General features: G+C 38.3%; 1 protein-coding gene across 2 annotated transcripts in view; it reads left to right on the plus strand.

Moving 5' to 3' along the window:
- The window catches only part of LRBA (LPS responsive beige-like anchor protein), a 600455-nt gene that overhangs the window by 510971 nt on the left and 69957 nt on the right, over positions 1 to 19527 (plus strand). For both annotated transcript variants that reach the window (XM_056119139.1, XM_056119141.1), the window contains exon 47: positions 7774 to 7941. In XM_056119139.1, coding sequence (XP_055975114.1) covers positions 7774 to 7941 — 168 coding nt within the window. The remainder of the gene's footprint in view (positions 1 to 7773; positions 7942 to 19527) is intronic.

Consider the following 19527-nt stretch of genomic DNA (forward strand, 5'->3'; position numbering starts at 1 on the left):
AAGAGTATGTAGTTGCTCTGTTTGCCCATACATTAAATCTATCCCAGGATTAAGTCAGTCCCTCCGAGAGTCTCATACCTGGATTCCATCATATTGCCAGGGGAGGAATTTCTTATCTCAGGAATAGAAATAATGTGTTTTTCTAGGCCATCTGGTTTGTTTTTACATTATGGTCATCTTGGACTCTTGTAAGTGTTCGTGTTTCTTCCTTTATGTTGCCTGCTAGAAAACTTAGCTCCAGAGAGAGGATGGCCCTCCGCTCTCTTCTTCCCATTCGCTTATGGGGTATCTTACCCTCACTGTTACATTTATTTTATCTTGATGCTTGTGCACCGTTGCAAACTCTGTGGGTTCTTTTCTGAATGAAGTCATGCAAAATGCAAACAAACAATAGATGGGTGTAATTATCCTTTAATTATAGCTGCTCTCCATCCATTCTTATTAGTTTTTTTTTTAAAAAAAGCTCCACATCCCTGTGTGTGTTACACTATAACTAGTTTAGTGTATCTGTATATTATGAATCTCTAGATTGTAGATTAAGAGTGACCTAAGGTTGAAATGTTAATTAAATGTTTTAATGTTCTGTAGCTCTAAAGAAAATACTTGGATAAAATGTCAGCATATAGGACTATTTTAAACATTAGGAGGAAAACTCTCTCTGAAAAGGAGGGTAATTGTACAAGTTTGCCTAATCCTTTTGATCTTGGCACACAGCAATACAGACTTCAGTTGAGATTAAAACTCTGAATTTCAAAGGAAACGTGGCCTTCAGTGTGTAAAATATATAACAGCTGGTTGACTAGTCCATTTAAAACTACACAATAACAATCGTAGACAGAATGATTCTCCTGCCAAAAGATGCACGAGTGCTTGATGGTTTTATCAAGATACGATACTAACTCACACTTTTGTTCATAGTGATATAAATGTAGAAAGGAACGGTCTATTGCCAGCTCCAAAATCTCTCTCTCGCCCAATAGTTCAAGGGCAGTTTAGAAGTCTAGAGCTCCTTTTAGTGATTTCTCTATGTGCTTTTCAATCTGAACGTTAATGTGTAGTTGACTGAATTTCATTTTTTTAACTGTCAGATACAGCTTTTATTCTTAGCATCCCACAATTATTTTCTTTCTTCGCACTTGATTTTTGGTATTAATAATACCAATTATATCTATTTTTAATTATCATTTATTTTTATTTATCATCTACCAATTATCTTACTGTTTTTAATGCCACAGCTTCATACATACTTGAAGCTCTAAACTTAACCTTTTCTTTATAAGTAATATAAAATTTGGCTCACATTTTTGTTAAATTTTCATACTAAAGTAAATAAATTCTGAATCAGTATGATGTATTTGTGATCCACATGGAAGAATTGAAGGCTCGTGTTACATTACAGGTCATTAATATTTCAATATTTGCACTGCTGTGTTTTCCTGGACAAGTAATCCTTACATGGGTTAATTAATGCATCTTTTAAATGAAGATTGATATGGATTTGTTACTTCTGGAAAATCACATTTGGGTATCATTTATAATCTGAATTTCTATCTGTTCAGTGTGAAAAAAGTTGCTTTTTTTTGAAATTTTTGATATGACAGCAAAATTTTTTTTTCAAGAAGGCAATTGTAGGTGTGTTCAAAAATTGCTAAAGTTACTTGGATTCATCACAAATTCAGAGCCAGCATTTTAGGAGTTAATGTATCTTATTAAGGAGACAGGAAATCTGGCAACTATTGCAGAAACTAGACCTAATGGTGCACACAAACAATTTGTCAGTCTTCTTAAACGTGAATAGCTTTCCGCAAAGTGGCTGCTCTTGCTTTGTTTGAACAGGCTAAACTTTTCCTTTTTGGACTTTAAATCTTAGAAGTGAAATGTGATCCACATATTCAATCAAAATCATTTAATTCAAAGCATATTTTGATTGGAACAAAGTTGACATGGAAAGAAACTCTAGAATAAAAAAGTTGAAAGGACTTTATATCATATATTTAGCAGGAAAATTTGAAACAGTTCTAATTAGGCTGAAAAAAACAGCTTTCTTCAATGTAAATTACAAAGGTCATATATCAATGTTAAGGAAACATTACCACTAGTGTTTGAAATCCAGCACATGCAAACATAACAGACCAGTTCGTTTTAGATCTATGTTTGTGTGTGTGTGTGTGTGTGTGTGTGTGTGTGTGTGTGTGTTTAGGAAAGAAGGCTGTATTACATGTATTTAAAATGAAAAATACTTAAAATTCCAACTTCATAATGTCGTACATTGCATTCTTGCCAATCCAAACATGTGCTTTTTGAAACATATATGCACTCAAATAACTTAGGACTTAAAATTTTAAGTATAGTTTAAATTTTTTTAAATTTTATTATTCCATTAAAATATGGCTGTATCTTATAATTGATTGTATATCAAGGTATGATTTAGCGTTTATTTTTATTTTCTTATTTAAAACTATAATATTTGCACTGCTATGTCTTATGTAGAACTGTGTTGTGTATAAGAACCTTCTAGAAACCTAGGAAAGGAAGTAAGGACATAGGTCTGCAGAAATATGTTTCTGGAATACATAGACCTATTTTCTTCTGATTACATGATTATTTCTATACTTAAAGGTTGGTAAAATCGGTCTGGAAAAGAGGCTGGAGGAAAAGTACAGTGGGTAAGATTCTTGCCTCGCATTTGACCGACATGAATTCAGTTCTCAGCCCCACAGTGTCCCCCAAGCTCTGCCAGGAAGTGTTCCCTGAGTGCAGAGCCAGGAGTAAGCCCAGAGCAGTGCCCTCCCCCTCAAAAATAAACAAAATGGTTTAGGTAGATAACTCCAAGGGCTGGCACAAATGCTTGGTTTGCAGAAGGTACCAAGTTCGACCCCCAGCTTTGCAGAGCCTCTCAAGCACCACAGGATGTAAAAGCCAGCAACACGGGCCCTGAGGAGCACATCACGAGGCCTGAACACTGACCCTTCCGGTCTGCATGGTCCTGCTGAGCACTGCTTGGGAGGTCCCCGACCGCTAGAATGTTTGTAAATGATATTTAATCTTTTTGATTCTTTATAAAAGTAATTTATTCTATAGGTACCATAGCCTATTTAAAATACCATTTTAAAAAAAACACCAAATTTAGTGATTTTTTAAAACGGTATGACTTAAGAATATTTAGCTAAAGTGTAAATAAATATTCCCATTAATCTGGTAGTGAAAATGACATACAAAAAAAGGTTTCATGGTCTTGAGGTTAAAAAAAAAATCTAATAATTTTTTTTCTTAATTGAAGTTTGTTTTCTTGATTTTGTCTAGTTTCTATCTTAGAGAAAATTTGAGTTTTTATGTAAAAATGAGAGGAAATTGCTAGAGTATGTCCAAAGCATTAAATACTTGCATGGTGATTGCCTTTCATCTTAGAATTTTATCCTCAAAAAAGCCTAGAATTTCTTGAAAAAAGCATACACTTTCTGAATCTCTTCATTTGACTCTACCTTACAAAATAGCAGTTTTATATATTTTTTAATCAGATAATTCGTTCCCTTAATAGGTTGGTTTCAGAAAACATAGTTTATTCTTTCAAGTAGATTTATTGTTAGGCACATTCATATATTTTACAATTATTTCTGACACAGGGTTATGCAAATGAGTTGTTTATGAATGAATTGCTATTACTGTTGTATTAAAGCTTTTATTTGTTGATATTCAGTGTGTATACCAAACAAATGAAAGTTACTCATATGTTTGTATTTGACATCTGTATGCTGTACTTTTTAGCATATCACAAGTGTTTTCATCTCTGCTTAATAGATCTAATTAAAAAAAACAGATATCAGCCCCAAGACAGTTTGTCAAGACTAATATGAGTCCCGCTGGATTGGATTGACAATTGTGTGAGGCTTCACATGATTGTCTTTTCATAGTCTTATTTGATTCTTAACAATAGGACATTAGTCACTGATTTATTTTATAATAGCTCATATGAGATGAACATTATTGTATTGTGTTGGACGTTTTAGTGGATTTTATTTTTTACAAATTTTACTGAAAGTACACATTGGACGTAGATGATGTATCCATCCTGCTTGGGGAGTACTAACAATTGATTGGTTGGGTTTGAGAGCAGCCTGGAAGAGTGTTACTATCCCCTCGCCGCAAACCGTATTTAACTCCAGGCCTAATGAGGACTGTCTGTCCGAAAGGCTTTGAAAGATCCCAAATGTTTAATATCTCACTGGCATGTTTTTTATTTTGTGTTTGTGTCTCCAAACGCGGATATAAAAAAGTATTTTATATACTGCATTTTTTAAGTCCTAACATGTTGAGAAGTGATTCGAAGAATTTTAAATACTTTTTTGTGATTTATGTTTTTAGTGTCAAAAGCAGAAGTTATAAAATATACTCCCAGGGTACACCGTGTTGAATTATTTCCTGTTTGTAGTTGTTTTCCCTCAACAATTTCCTTCTGCCTTTCCTTCTAGACTTTACCATGTGCATTTGTTTATTATTACATACTCTGGGTTGGACAGTTTTTCCTTATGGTAGAAAAAGATGCTGAAGTCTTGAACTGACTTTCTACTCCAATTATTTTAGAATTTTGGAATTTTCTTTGGAATTCTCTTCTATCCATAGCAGCTGTTCTCTTTAGTTCCCTTTTAAAGCTTTAAAGTATCACTAGAAATACTTGAAGCTGTTAGGAGTATTTTAGTATAGTTCTTAAAACTTATTGTACGTATTCCTGAAAAGGACATGTTTATCAAAATTTACTTACTAGGCCTTGTAAAAGATTTTTCTAGTAATTCCCTATATCCCGTAAGGATTGACCAGTGTGACGCTGTCAGGGTAGGGCTGAACCTAGCATCAGCTCCATGTTTGTCGTGAGTGTGGTACCTGTCATTTCAGGGTTTTTGCTTTACATTCTGATGTGGCTGTGAACATGTAAAGATTTTAGCCTCTAAATCTCACCAACGTCATCATTTTGGATCTACATCAAGAAGTAATCAGCATTAAGCAAAATCACAGTTCTTTGCTGACACATAAAATAAAATTGCCCTAGTTTTTCAAGCCTTGATATTGAGAAAATTCATTTGTGCTTTATCATTTGCTGAGCCTTCTAAAATTTTATAGTCTCAAATCACAACACCAGGGACACTCAGGAGACTCCTGACTGTTTTATCTTATTAAACAATTTTGAAGTCATTAATTTTTAATTAGCTTGGATGCAGGGTTTTTTTTTTTATTGTTTCAATAGTGTTTGTATATAAACCAAATGTTTTTTTATTTAAACTACTGGCGAGAGTATTATTTACATAAATAAGTGTCGGTTCTTCCCCAAAGCACATAGAATCACATTTCATTGTATACTCATAGATATCATATGCTAATCTATTATAGGGAGCTTTTCAGCAGTTTATTAACTCAGATTTTGAACAACTAAAAAGGATGTAAGCTCCAAGATACGTATAGGTCCTTCCCTGATTGAAAGTTCTAATTAAGTGAATTGGAGAAAATTAACTGAAATTAGCTGTCAGAAAGTCACATTTAAATGAGTGATGAGCTGGTTTGGCAGTAAACATTTAAATGATATAAATTGCCATTTAAGTGTATGGTTTAATGTTTGTCATGCATTAATGTGACATGAGACTGCAGTGACAATCAAGCAGCTTGCTCTAATTTGAACATATTTAGGGCTTTTGTGTGGAGTACACCACACACAAATTAAGACAATTGCTATTTTTATGTGTCACTTTAAACATGGCCCTCCCCAGCACACACACCCACACAAGGCCCAAGTTAATGAAACAGAAGTATCATTTTTGCACTATTAGTTCCTGGATGCCAGGATTCATTTTAAATCCATACATTTAAAATAGGACTGTCCTTAAACATATTATGGCTCAGCCCTCTTATTTTAGATAAAATAAGAGCTTGGTTTTCTCACAGTCTGCCTAATTACTAAATACATGAACTTTTTAAAAAGATGTCTTAACAGTAACTTTCACAGTAGAAACTAGCTAGATATATAGGCACGTAACATTTTAGTATACTTTGGAATATGAGATTTATTTTTAACAAATCATGTTTACATTTTTTAATATTGACTGTGAATCCACATTAACTTTTATTGGTTAAAATAAATATATTATATTTAGTCATAAATATCTTTCTTAGTCATCAGGACTGATTTTAATAAAGCCTATATTTACATAAATTGTACCTGTAGAATAATCAGAATGTCTTTTATCACATGATGATTTACTTTTATTAGTTTCTTTCTATAGAACTTGATCCATTTTGCTTTAATAGCAGTGGATTTTATTCTGTATGCATGCATTCATATTCTTACTACTTTAAGAGCAAGTAATATATTTACTTTAATTTTCTGGTGAAGAGACCTCTAAACAGTGCTCAGGAGCCTACTTCCGGTACAAAGTGGACCTAGTGGTTCTGCACTTGCCCAGTGATCTGGGTGGTTTTATGCTGAACAGTGTTGGGGGTCTTCCGGGGCCTCCCTGAGGGTGCTTTAAGACTGCCAGGGCTACATCCAGCAGTGCCCAGATGCATAGGTACCATGAACGGAACTTAAGTCCTCAGACATGTGCCCTTGACTCTTGAGCTATATCCTCCCAGCCCCCTAAAAATAAGAATTTTTAAAATGTTTTATCTGATATAACTTGAAATTAAGTTTCAGTTTGAGAGCCCTGTAATTTGAACTACATTATTAATGGATAAAGTAGCACATAATACTAATCTTTTATGTTGGAATAATTTTGAATAGTATTCAATAATATAAGCATGCATAAAGAATAAGTCCATGTTTTTATTCCACTCAGCAATATTTATTGGTATTCATTGTGGTTTAGGTGTAATGATCATAGTCACTGTCCTCCCGTTATTCATCAGTTTGCTCGAGCAGGCCCAGTAACATCTCCATCGTGAGACTTGTTGTTACTGTGTTTGGCATATTGAATACTTCACGGGTAGCTTGCCAGGCTTTGCTGTGCGGGTGAGATACTCTGGGTAGCTTGCCGGACTTTCCAAGAGGGGCGGAGGAATTGAACTCGGGTCGGCCATATTGGCCACTTGCAAGGCAAACACCTTACCTGCTGTGCTATTGCTCCAGCCCGGTGAAATGATAGGAACTAGAAATGTAATGACATATTGCTGAGCATTTTCACTGAATACTTTATTAAGCTTGTCTATCATTTATTGGACACCATTATGCTAATAACATCAAATATTTGATTTCAAAATTTGCTGTTAATGCCTTAGATAGTAATTATAAATATCTCAGTACTAATATGTCACCTACTAGCTTAAAAAATTGAAATAGCAAAATAATTTGGTTGTCATTGTTATATAAGGCAAGAAGAATGTTTTAATTCTAGAAAAACTATATTTCACATGGGTAGTAAATGAATGAGTTCTCATTTTCTTTCCCAAAGTACCCCTTATGTTGTGTGAGCTCCTTTCTTTGAAAGATAAATTGATTACCTGTAAGGCTTGACTTAGCAGACATGACCGAGACGGGCCTAGCTCTGGCCCACGCAGTGCTTGCTGTGTAGTAGAATGAGACCAAAATGAACAGTCTGGGACAAGACAATGTGACCAGGACCAGAGAGTCTCCAGTTATAAACAAAGGAGACCGGGATCCAGTGGAAAATGTACCAGAATAAATCTGTTTATAGTAAAATTGGTCTCAAATTTTACCACTTGTTCTGAATTTTTCTCTTTATTAAGAAACTAAAATTCAGCCTAATAATATGATCGCTACCTTTCTTTCAGGCCCTGGAGAGTGAATTTGTTTCTTGCCAGCTTCACCAATGGATTGATCTAATTTTTGGCTATAAGCAGCAAGGACCAGAGGCAGTTCGATCTCTCAATGTGTTCTACTACCTGACCTACGAAGGAGCGGTCAGTCTGAATTCCATCACTGACCCTGTGCTAAGAGAGGTAAGATAATGAATCTCACATGCACCTAGTACTCCTGACTCTGTACTGCGAAGGTATGCCCCCAAGCAATAATAATAACAATGGGAAGAAAAATAAATTACATATATATGTGTATATATATATTATATTATCATCTGACTTGTTTGCTAGATAAAAATTAGTACACAACAGTAGCACTGTGTACTGATGTATATTTCCCTTAAATTATACAGATATTGAATTGTTGCTTCTCGGCTTAGTTTAGAGCTTGATTAGGTAAATTTTTAAGAGCTTTTCCAATTTTTAAGTTCTTTGAAAATGTTCCTCTTAGGGTGCATTTTATTTTATTAAAACAACAGTTGCTTGCCTGAGAGTGAATATATATGAATCTGTATATAAAATTGTGATTAGAGCAAGTATGCAAATGATAATACAAGCAATCCTTTGTGTTATTGTTATATTAAACTCTTATAGGCTCATTTACTTTATTTTTAAGAGTATAACTTCATTCTATTAAGTATTCATAATTCATCACCAAGTGTGCCACTATTTTTATTCATTCAGTTTTCCTAATAGTAATTACCAGCATTTCCACAGAGCTATAACCTAAAAGAGAACTGTCCTATAGACTATTCTTAAGTGATGGAAATGTTCATTCTACCATTCAATTCAGTAGCAACTAGTAACAGTTCTGCTATGCATTTATAAGATGACTTGTATGGATGAGCAACTGAATGCTTAATTTTAGTTCACTTTAGTGAATGAAATTATAAATAGCCATAAGTGACTACTGGCTACCATATTGGACAGTAGAATTACAGAAATGTTCTTGTCTGGTTATCATATTTTTCTGACCCCGAATAAAGGGCATGTTTTCAGATGGTGAACTGTAAAGGTTTGTTAACTGCATAGAATACTTGGTCCTATAATATGCAGTTCAGATAAGTGTGTGGTGAGGGGCACTCTCTAGTGATCCAGAGAGAAAAGTCCCTTTGAGAATTGTTGGGAATGGTTGGGAGTTAGGCGGATCCTCAAGGGTAGAAAAAGTTGGGATTTTGTCCTCATGAATCCATGCTCCAGTTTATCTTTATAAGTGAACATCCTGTGTACTTTGGGCATGACGTAGAGGATACTGGACTGGATATGTGTCTTGGGACAAGAAGTGGTCTTGCAGTAAAGTGTTTTTCCTCAAATATCCAAATCGGTGTATAGAAAGTAAATTTATTTTTTCTTTCACTTTACCTTACACATGACATTTCTTTTTTTCTTCTTTTGTTTTTGGGCCACACTCAGTGGTGCTCAGGGCTTACTCCTGGCTCTGTGATCACTCCTGGTGGGGCTCAGAGGGTCGTATGTGGTGCCAGGAATTGCACCTAGCTTGGCACTTTACCTGCTGTGCTCTCCCCATCCTCCATATTAGAATTTTCTTCAAATAATTTTTTTTGTGTGGAAAATAAATATAACATGAAACTTGCCATTTTAAATATTTGTGAGTATATACTGCTGGCAAGGACATTCACATCATGCATTTGTGCAGCAGCATCGCCAGTTCCATCCCAGGGTTTTCATCTTCCTGCGTGGCAAGCCTGTGCATTTTCCGTGCTCCTCATCCCCACCACCCTCAACCTTTGACTGCTCCCAATCTACTTTTTGTCTCTTGGAAGTTGACCACCCTGGGTTCCTCATATAAACTAATCCTACTTATCAGCATTCTGTCTATAATGTCTGTGCATGTAGCAGCCTGTTTCAGAGTTTCCTTCCTTTCGAAGTTTCCACTGTATGTGTATACCATATTTTCTTTTTCCATCTACCGATGGATGCTGTCAATTGTTTCCATCCATTGTCTATTTGAATACGTTTATATTCTTGCCTTAAATTTTTGTGGCTATAAACTCAAGACGTGGAATTGGTGAATTCCATGGCTAACATTTTGAAGGAATCACTAAACCAAATATGTTGGGTTTTTTTTTTTCCCATGATTTGGTGACTGTTTCAGATTTTCATCGTAGGGCCTGGGAGATAGCTTTTTAGGGTTACAGATATTGTATGCATTAGGAGCACCAGATTCAGTGCCCAGCACTGCATGGTTTCCCCAAGCATCCATTCTGGAGGAGTACCCTGAACAGTGCTACTGTGCTTCTCAAATCACATATATGCATAAAAAAGTACAATTTTTTCCACTTTATTTTTGTTTTTGTTTTACTTGGACACCACAAAGGGTGATTCTCTGGGCTTACTACTGAGTTTAAACTAAGGGTCACTCCTGGTAGGCTCAGGGACTATATGAGGTGCTGGGGTTAGAACCCAGGCTGGCTGCATGCAAGACAAATGCCCTGACTGTTGTACTGTTGCTCTGGTTCAGCTTTTCTTTTTCTAGACTCACTATTCCGATTTGTTCACTCTAAGCAGATTAAACTTCAGCTGAAGAGTTTTCTGTCATCATGCCCTAACTATGTTGTATAAACATATATACCATACAATAAATATATTGTGTCAAGCATTATATATCTGATTTAGCATTCATTAAAAAAGGTAAAAATACAAACCTTGGGGTCAAAGGGATAGTAATAGTACAGTGGGTAGGGTATTTGCCTCGCATGCAGCTGACCTGGGTTCTATTCCCGGCATCCCATACGGTCCCCTGAGCACTGCCAGGAGTAATTCCTGAGTGCAGAGCTAGGAGTAATCCCTGAGCGTCACCAGACAAAAACAAACAAACAGCAACAACAAAAATATGAACTGTTATTTTCTAAGCATGGCTCCATGTTCTGGAAAAGAAAATACGTTGCTTCCTTGACACTGTTCATATAAATCCCATGATTAAGTCACAATGCTTCCCGAGTATTTATTAGGCAAATACAATTCTTTGTTTTCACCATTCATAGCACAGCGCTAAATTGTGTAACATAATGGAGTCAATAAAATGTACCCCCATAACATAATAAATGGAGATTTGATCAGTGGCCCTGGTGCCTGATAGTTGTGTCACTTGCAGCTTGCTAAGACTGTTCCCTCATTTGTCAAATTGGTAAGATCGGGCTAACCCACTGAGGGTTAGATGAGCTGTATTGCATGTAAAGTGCTGGCATTATGCCAGCCCGATCCTAAATACTCAGCAAGTGTTCTTTCCCTTGTATCGTTCACTGTTAACCTCTGGGTTAGAGAACTGCTATAAAAAGAACACGAATTGCTGCTATCATCTGAGAAAGAATCCCAAAAGGTTAGCAGTAGAAAAGTTCTTAGAAATCATTTTCTAGAAGACACATGCAGAGTTCACTTTGGAGAGACAGAAAGCAAGCATAGCTCATTCATTTATTCACTTCTTCAAACAACCCCAGATTATGTAATAAGGTTAAAGAGTTGAAGGCAAGTCCCTGCCCTCATCAGCTAGAGATCATTGTTTAGTGGGGGAATTGCAGATATATATAAGCAAATAACAATGCACTGTAATGATTCAAGATAGAGTCGTGTGTATGTGTGTGTGCACAAGTGCATTCACAAACACACACTCACCCACCCACCCTCATACCACCCACTTCTGTTGGCACCAAATCCAAATTGCCAGGGTCCAGATTGTCAAAGTCCAGACAGTTGTTCCGGGAAATGAGAGACTAGAACTGTAGACTGAAGGATGATTAAGAACATTGAGTTGAGTCAGGAGCCAAGGATATCTACCCAGTAAATATTACCCAGGTTTCCTGCATATCAGTGTGAGAGAGCATGGGTGGAGAATAGATGATGTAGAATGAGCTGCAGATGATAAGGTAAGAGACAGACAGGAGCCAGACCTCGACAGACCTGCAGTGCCATAAAAACTCAATCTTGGCTCTATTACAAGACAATGAGTGAATATTGGAGATGGGTATAATTGCATGTGTGCTCTAGAACCTATCTGGAAGAAGATTGAATATACAAGAATTGAAAATGCCAGTTTCTTTCTGGGAGCAGTTGGTGATTTTAGAGAAAGTAAAATAGAAGGAAGAGAACTAAGCTATGAATGGGAGAGATTAAAGCATAAACACCTCAAGGAGGGAAACAGTTGAAGGGAGAACTTCTTGACTACTAGTTCACATATGCAGTTCACCCATTTAAAGTTCACACTATGACACTGTACTCTACACCACTGATATACCAGGAGGATCACACGACATTGGATGAGATGTAAAATAGAAGGCAATCTCAATTAAGAAAATATTAACACACAAGGCTTAACCTGTAGCAATATGTTAGTAATCCCTTATGCAAGGGCTTAATGGCTCCAGGGTGAGATACAACAATCTTAATACACTTTCTTCTAAAGAAATCTTTTTTGATCATTTGTAGTGAATTAATCATAACAAGCAATACAAAGTAAATCATGTAGGGTCTGCTATTGGGACAAGATTGAGTGGTGCTTGGGAAAACTGTAAATAGTGATGGTAGGAAGGTGTAATGTTGTGGGATTTTTGTTGGAATAAGGAATGTAATAAATCATCATGGACAACTTTATAAAAATAAATTTAAATTTTTTAATTACTGAAACTGAAAAAAAGAAAAAACAAATAAAGCTTATGGCTTTAGTACATTCGTAGTGTTATGCAAGAATCATCTAATTTTCTAACATTTTTCTTTCCCCACAAAAAGTAATCCCATACCCACTCGCAGTCACTTCAGGAGATTTTTTTTTAATGTTTGAAGGGTAGATATTTCTGTATTAATTGGAAAAATAGTGAAGGGGGGAGGAATATGAAACATTCAGGAAAGACAGCATGATATAGACTACAGAGCTTTAAGAGGAGAGGAAAGGAGCGAAATACAGAATGCAGAGAGAACACAGGACAAAAAGAATAAACAGCCCTGCTTATCTGAGGCAGTCCTGCTTGTCTAGTCCACTTGAGGGAGCGGGTCAGTGTGGAGATCGGCTTGAGTAAATCTGCGCACATTAGGTAGAACGGCGAGATTTTGAAGGTCTGAGAGATAGCAAAGGGGAGGTGTTTATGGAAATACCTAACAGTGATGGATGCACAAATGTTCACTAAGTATTTCTTTTCCATGATGATTTTTTCCATTCCTGACAGGAGAGTGCATGTAGGAGAGAAAAATGTATGTGTGCATGTGTTCGTCCATGTACAGAGAGAGAAAGAGAGGAGCACTGGGAGACAGCACCAGGGCTACTGGGCCTGCTGCGCATGTGGGCAGAGAGCCACCCTGCTGTCGCTGCACTGTTTTTCTATCGGGCAAGGAGACCTGGTTGCCCGGTTCCTGCCTTCTCATCTGAGCCCCTGCTTGCTGGGTATAGAGCTCCTGAGCACTGCCAGGTGTGGTCCCCAAGTAAAGGAGAAGGGGGAGAGGGAGAGAGAGAGAAAGACAGAGGGAGGGGGAGGGAGGGAGCATGTGATTTGGGCTGGAGCAATAGCACAGTGGTAGGGCATTTGCCTTACGCACTGTCAGCCAGGCTGACCCGGGTTCGATTCTTCCAGCCCGGCAAGCTACCGAGAGTATCTCGCCCCCACGGCAAAGCCTGGCAAGCTACCTACCCGTGACGTATTCAATATGCCAAACACAGCAACAAGTCTCACAATGGAGACGTGACTGGGCCCGCTCGAGCAAATCGATGAGCAATGGGAGGACAGTGGCAGTGTGACAGTTAAGTAAATAAGGGGCTAATGAATTGGAACACTTAATTTTTAAATTCATTATTTATTCTTGAACTCAATTAACATTCTCTTTGTTCAAGATGCTTAAGTGAGACAAAGAAGGAGGGAGAGAAAGAGAGAGAGAGGGCAGGAAAGTCAAATTTCAGACCAGAATGGAGCACGCAGAAGAAACTGGAAAAACCTCTCCCATGAGTCAGCAGTGCTAGGAGTAGGGCCCTGTCCCAGAGAGGCTGCTGGGGTCAGCCTTTTCTCTTCAGAACCAGTTTCCTCCGCACTAGCCAGTGCAGGAAAGGCAGTCAGGAGACAGGAAAACACTCCTCTGGGCCAGGACCACCTCTCCAGGTCTCCTTGCCCGATTCCTGCCATCTCATTTCCTTCCCAACCCCTTCTCCCTGACGCATCATCTTTTCCTCAGACTCTTCTTCTTCCTCGAAGTTGCAGTACCTCTGTTAGTACTAAATTGGTAATATGCTTGTGATATTTAAATCTTGCCCAGATGCCAACAGTGGTTCCAGGATAGATTTGTGCATCTCTTCATAAAACCAGACTGATTCCTACTCAGTAACTGCCGTTTGTCTTATTTTTGTTCACAACTGTATACTCAGCTCAGCTTGGAGGTGATGTTTGCACAGTCATCCATGGAGGCAACTTGTCTGCATCCAAGTTTTGTATTTACCTCCTCTTTGGGAAACGGTCCATTCCTCTCGAGCAAGTTTTATTTGAGAATGAATGGTTAATACATATGGTAGTAAGTGATCATAAAAATAATCTCTCTATAAAAAAAGCACTAAACGATAGAAATAATAGCCATACGAAGAGAGAGTAATCAGAGAAACAGCCTGTAGCACATTAAACTTTTATGTTGTTTTTAATTTTTAGAAAACAGCTGGGTTATCAATTTACAAGCATGTCTGCATTTGCATATATCACACTCCAGAAAAAAAATATTTTCAGGCAACCACAGTTTTTCCCCCAAAAAAAGTTTCTGACCCCCAAGTAAATATACACTATTCTTCTTTTGCCCATTTATTCTAACAGACCTCTTTAGTCATCTTTCCTTGGTAATTTTTTTCTTTTTTTTTCTACCTTTGCCAATTAAAATCCTATTGACCTTTTCTCACATTACATATTTTTTTAAAGTCACTTTTCAAACATGGTTAAAATAAAAGTTTGTTCTCATTTTATTTCTGCTGAAATTTGGTTTGACTCATTTTCTTCTCTTCATATAATTGTATTCAATTTTTAAATACTATTACAAAAGAATAAAATCCAGGGGAAAAAAGAAAAACTAGGATATTTGAATTCAAGGCAAGGATTAGTATTATTTTTAAAAAAATTAGGTGTCAGTACAGTGGCTTCAGTTCTTACTTGTATATATCAACCTGGGTTCTATCCCTGACATCCTCTATGGTCCGCAAGCAGTGTAAGGAGTGATCCCTAAGTTCAGCATCAGAAGTAAGCCTTGAACACCACCGGGTGTGGCCCAAAAGCCAAAATTAAAAGACATTTAAATTAAAAAATAAATGCATGATGGACTAGATTATAATTTATAAAACTATGTTTGAAAAGTGACTTTAAAATAATTTAGTTAATAGGATTTTTTCTTTTTAATTGAAATACATTTCATTATAGCATTCTATGGATTACCATTGTGCATCTTTGGGAATTAGCATGTGTCCTTTTTTTGTCTTGTTCCGTACCTCCTCCACGCAACCCCCCCCCCCCCCCCCCGCCTTTGCTCCTAGCACGTCCTCTTTCCTTCTGGTAACCATTCTTAGAGTCAAAAAGTTTATTATTGATTTATTTCATTCTTTTCTTGTTTTCTGTATATGCTCTGTGTGAGTAAAATCATACAGTGTTTTATCATTTAGCATGAATACCCTCTTGGTTCATCCATGTTGTTGTCAATGATAGCTTGCTTATTTGCTTCCTTCTTTCTTTCCTTTTTCTTTCTTTCTCTTTATTCCTTTCTTTCTTTCTTTCTCTCTTCTTTTGTTTTTTTTTTTCAGGTAGGTATACGAGGAGTGTCAGGGGGCATATACCCAGTTGTGCTCAGGAATCATTCCTGGTGGATTTGCAGGGATCTTATGGAGTGTCAGGAATCAAACCTGGGTCAGATGCATGCAAGACAAATGCCCTATCCTCTGTACTATCACTCCAGTCCCTCGTCTTTCTTTATAGTTGAGTAGAGCTCCATTTATTTAATATTGCACATTTTCCCCATTCATCAAAAGAGGGAGGCTTAGATTGTTTCTAGATTATAATGCTGAAATCACTGTCACTGTCACTGGCCTCCCGTTGTTCATCGATTTGCTCGAGCAGGCCCAGTAACATCTCCAATGTGAGACTTGTTACTGTGTTTGGCATATTGAATACTTCATGGGTAGCTTGCCAGGCTTTGCCATGCGGTGAGATACTCTTGTTCGCTTGCCGGGCTCTCCAAGAGGGGCAGAGGAATCAAACTCGGGTCAGTCATGTTGGCCGCTTGCAAGGCAAATGCTTTACCTGCTGTGCTATTGCTCCAGCACATAATGCTGGAATAAACAAAGAAATGCATGTATGTCTTCAGAATTGTGCTTCTTTATTTTTCAGGTCTATACCAGAAGTAGGAGAACTTAATTGTATAGAATTTCTTTTCTTAATTTTTTTTGGAGGTCATCCTTAATGCTTTCCATAAAGGGTGTACTAACTTGCATTCCCACCAGCTTCCTCTACATCTTCAACATTTGTAGTTTCTTGTCTTTTAGATGCTATTCATGCTCGGGGTATGAGTCAGGGTGCAAGATGACATATCACAGTTGTTCTGATTTTCATAATGAGAGATGGTGAACACTTTAGGACCCATCCATGTATTGTCTTTGGAGAAGCATCTGTTCAGATCCTCCCATTTTCCATTGTGGAGGGGATTGGGGGTAGGACAGGATTGGGGAGGTGGTAGAACCAGGGTGCAGGGGAACCTACAGTCTTTAGAAGTTCAGAGATATTCCCAGCCATACTAGGCCAGTTAGACTCAAGGATGCAGTGCTAAACATATCTCTGATTTTATGTACAGCATTAGGTAGTGGTTTAGTTTCTTTTTGGGGTGTGGGTGGGGAGGGGTTTACAGAGGTTTGGGGTAACACCCTGTAATGCTTTGAGGCTACTACTGTCTCTTCTGCTCAGGTATCATTTCTGGCGGTGCGTGGGGACACCAAACTCAGTGGTACCTAACACAAGCACTTTAATACCTGTTGCATCTCTCCAGCCCCTAGTTTTATCTATTTGTTGATTTATTTTGCATCTGGCCCTCCAGTTTTCTCATCACCCACTTTTTAAATAATTTTCATATTTTTTATTTTTGAGTGTGGTGCCCAGGGGTCAATCCTGGTGGTGCTCAGGGCACCATGAGATGCCAAGCCTTGAAGCCAAGCCTCCTACTTGTAAAGAATGCTCTCAGCCCATCGAGCTCTCTCTGACACTGTTTATTGAAGATGCTTTCCTTGTTTAATTTAAATACTTGGTTCCTTTGTCAAATTAGTTGCCATCTGTATTCCTGGGCTCTCATTTCTTACCCATTTATGTAGGTGTTTGTAGATTTGCTCTTCAGGTCTCGTGTGTCTGCAGATTTGCTAGTCAGCTCTCATGTAACTGTGGATTCTCTACTGACTTCTTGTGCAGTGCCAAATGGATTGTGCAATTTTTGTTTGTTTCAATGGGGTGTGGGAGAGGGGACCAGTCCTAGTTTACTGATGAGAGCGCAGCTCAGCCCCTAGACTTACCAGATCACACAGTGCTGGGGACTGAATCCAAGCGTGGTCATGAGTTCTTTGAGCTACCTCCCTGGTCCCTCGTGATATTTTTTTGTTCTTTTTCTTCTGGAAGGAATGCCATTGGAATTTTGATAGGGACTGCATTGAATCCACTTTCTGCCACAGGCAACATCGTCTCTTTAATGGTATTTATTCTTCTAATCCATAAGCATGGAATTTCTTTTTCACTTCTTTATGTTTCTTATTTCTATCAACAATAGCTTATAATTTTCATTACAGATTTCTCACATCTTTTGCTAAATTTATTCTAAACATTTAACTCTGATGATGTTGTAATCCCACCCACATGGCAGAGCATGGCGAGCTCCCCGTGGCATATTCGATAGGCCAAAAACAGTAACAACAAGTCTCACAGTGGAGACGTTACTGGTGCCCGCTTGAACAAATCGATGAACAATGGGATGACAGTGCTACAGTACTATAGATGTTGTAATTAGGATTGTTTAGCTGATTCTGTTTTCTGCTAATTATTTGCCTATAAAAATGTCGCAGATTTTTGTATTCAACATACCCTGCCACTTCACTGTATTTTTTCCCCATAGTTTTTACTAGTCTTTGGGATCATCAGCAAAAAGCAACAATTTTACTTCTTTCTATTTGAGATTTATTTATATGCATTTCTTATGGCTCTGCTAGGGTTCCCGACACCGTAGTAAGTGGCATTGGGGAGTGTGGCTGTCCTCATCTAAAACCAGGAAGCCCTGGGTCTACAGCCCATGAGTTTCTCTCTGCCCTCCTTGTCCCCAATGAAACCTGAATCCCTGCCCCTACAGTGGCCATGTGCGCTGCTCTCTGAAGCGCTAGAGAGGCTCAGTGCCACCTCGAGCTGAGAACTCTCTGTTAAATCCTTGCAAAGCGAGGAACCTGCTCTCACTCCATCTTCGTCCCAGACATCAAAGTTATTCTCAACATATTTAGACTGACATTGTATTTATAGGCAACCTTCAGGCATTATGCTATATTCTTATTTATTTCTCTGTTTGGAGGCTACATCCAGGAGTACTCACGGCTTACTCCTGCCTCTACACTCAGGGAAGTGTGGCAAGGCTCAGGGAACCATGTTGGCTGCTGGGAATCGAACCCAGGTCAGCCAGATGCAAGGCAACCACCTAACCCAGTGTACTACCTCTGCAAGCCCAAGTTTTAAATTCTTTTCAGGAATTCACTGTCTGTCCTTGCCTGAATGGAATTTGCTATAGTCAGAAGTTGAGAACTTAGTTAGCTGTAGGTTTTTTTGATGGGGTTTTTAATAGACCAGAATTACATTTTGGAAACTTGTATCATAGTAATGGGTTGTGAGTGGAATGTGGATGGTCTATCTGGGAGCACAAAGGAGGGCAAGCCGGTCCAGATTAGGGGAGCAGTAAGTCCTCATGAAGCAAGTTGTTCAGTCGGTGAGAGCAAGTCAAAGGAACAGGGGCCTCCCCATCAGAGAAGATAGCCTGTGACTGACAGACACACAGACCGGCTCTGTGGGAGGTGGGGAGGCATGCGCAGTTAGCGGTGAATGGCAGCTAGCTTGGTGGCATCGACAGAAACAAATCTGAAAACTGTTGGTGTCTGAGTGTCAGCGGCAGAGACCATCGTGATTGTCTAGGCCTTGGCCGTCCCTGCCACCATGATCCTTCCAAGGTATCAGTGGGGTCATGTCACCCCCACACCCACACCTTCAGATTCCACATTCAATAGAAAGTGAAATTCTGCTCGGTGCAACTGGACCTATTTTCCTGCCACTTGGGTCCTGTCATCCTGACCTTTCTGTCCTTGTGAAGGTTGTCACCTCACACGACCATCCTTAGACTCGAGCTGTTGCCTCTGACTGTCCCTGATGCAGGGGCCTCTTCTGAGCTCTGTCAGCACAGCCACGCCCGCTCTCTTACCCCCTATGTCTCTTCAGGCACGACTTTTGACTAACATCTGTCTTTGTCTCTTGGGCTACTTTACAGTGAGCTAGTTAGTAATGAGAAGTAAGGAATCTCTTCAGTAAGTGTGACTTTTTAAATCATTAATATTCTTGGTCTGACCTTAAGTCATATTTGACCTTAAGTTAAACATTTCATACTGCTATTGTTTTTCCACTTTTGCGCTTTCTTTTTTATGTTTCTTCTCTGAAGTTATGGTTCTTGCTTCTCATTACCGTGTTAGTATGTCTACCTTGGGGG

The sequence above is a fragment of the Sorex fumeus genome, unplaced genomic scaffold (genome assembly GCF_029834395.1).
Source record: "Sorex fumeus unplaced genomic scaffold, SorFum_2.1 ptg000039l, whole genome shotgun sequence".
NCBI lineage: Eukaryota > Metazoa > Chordata > Mammalia > Eulipotyphla > Soricidae > Sorex > Sorex fumeus.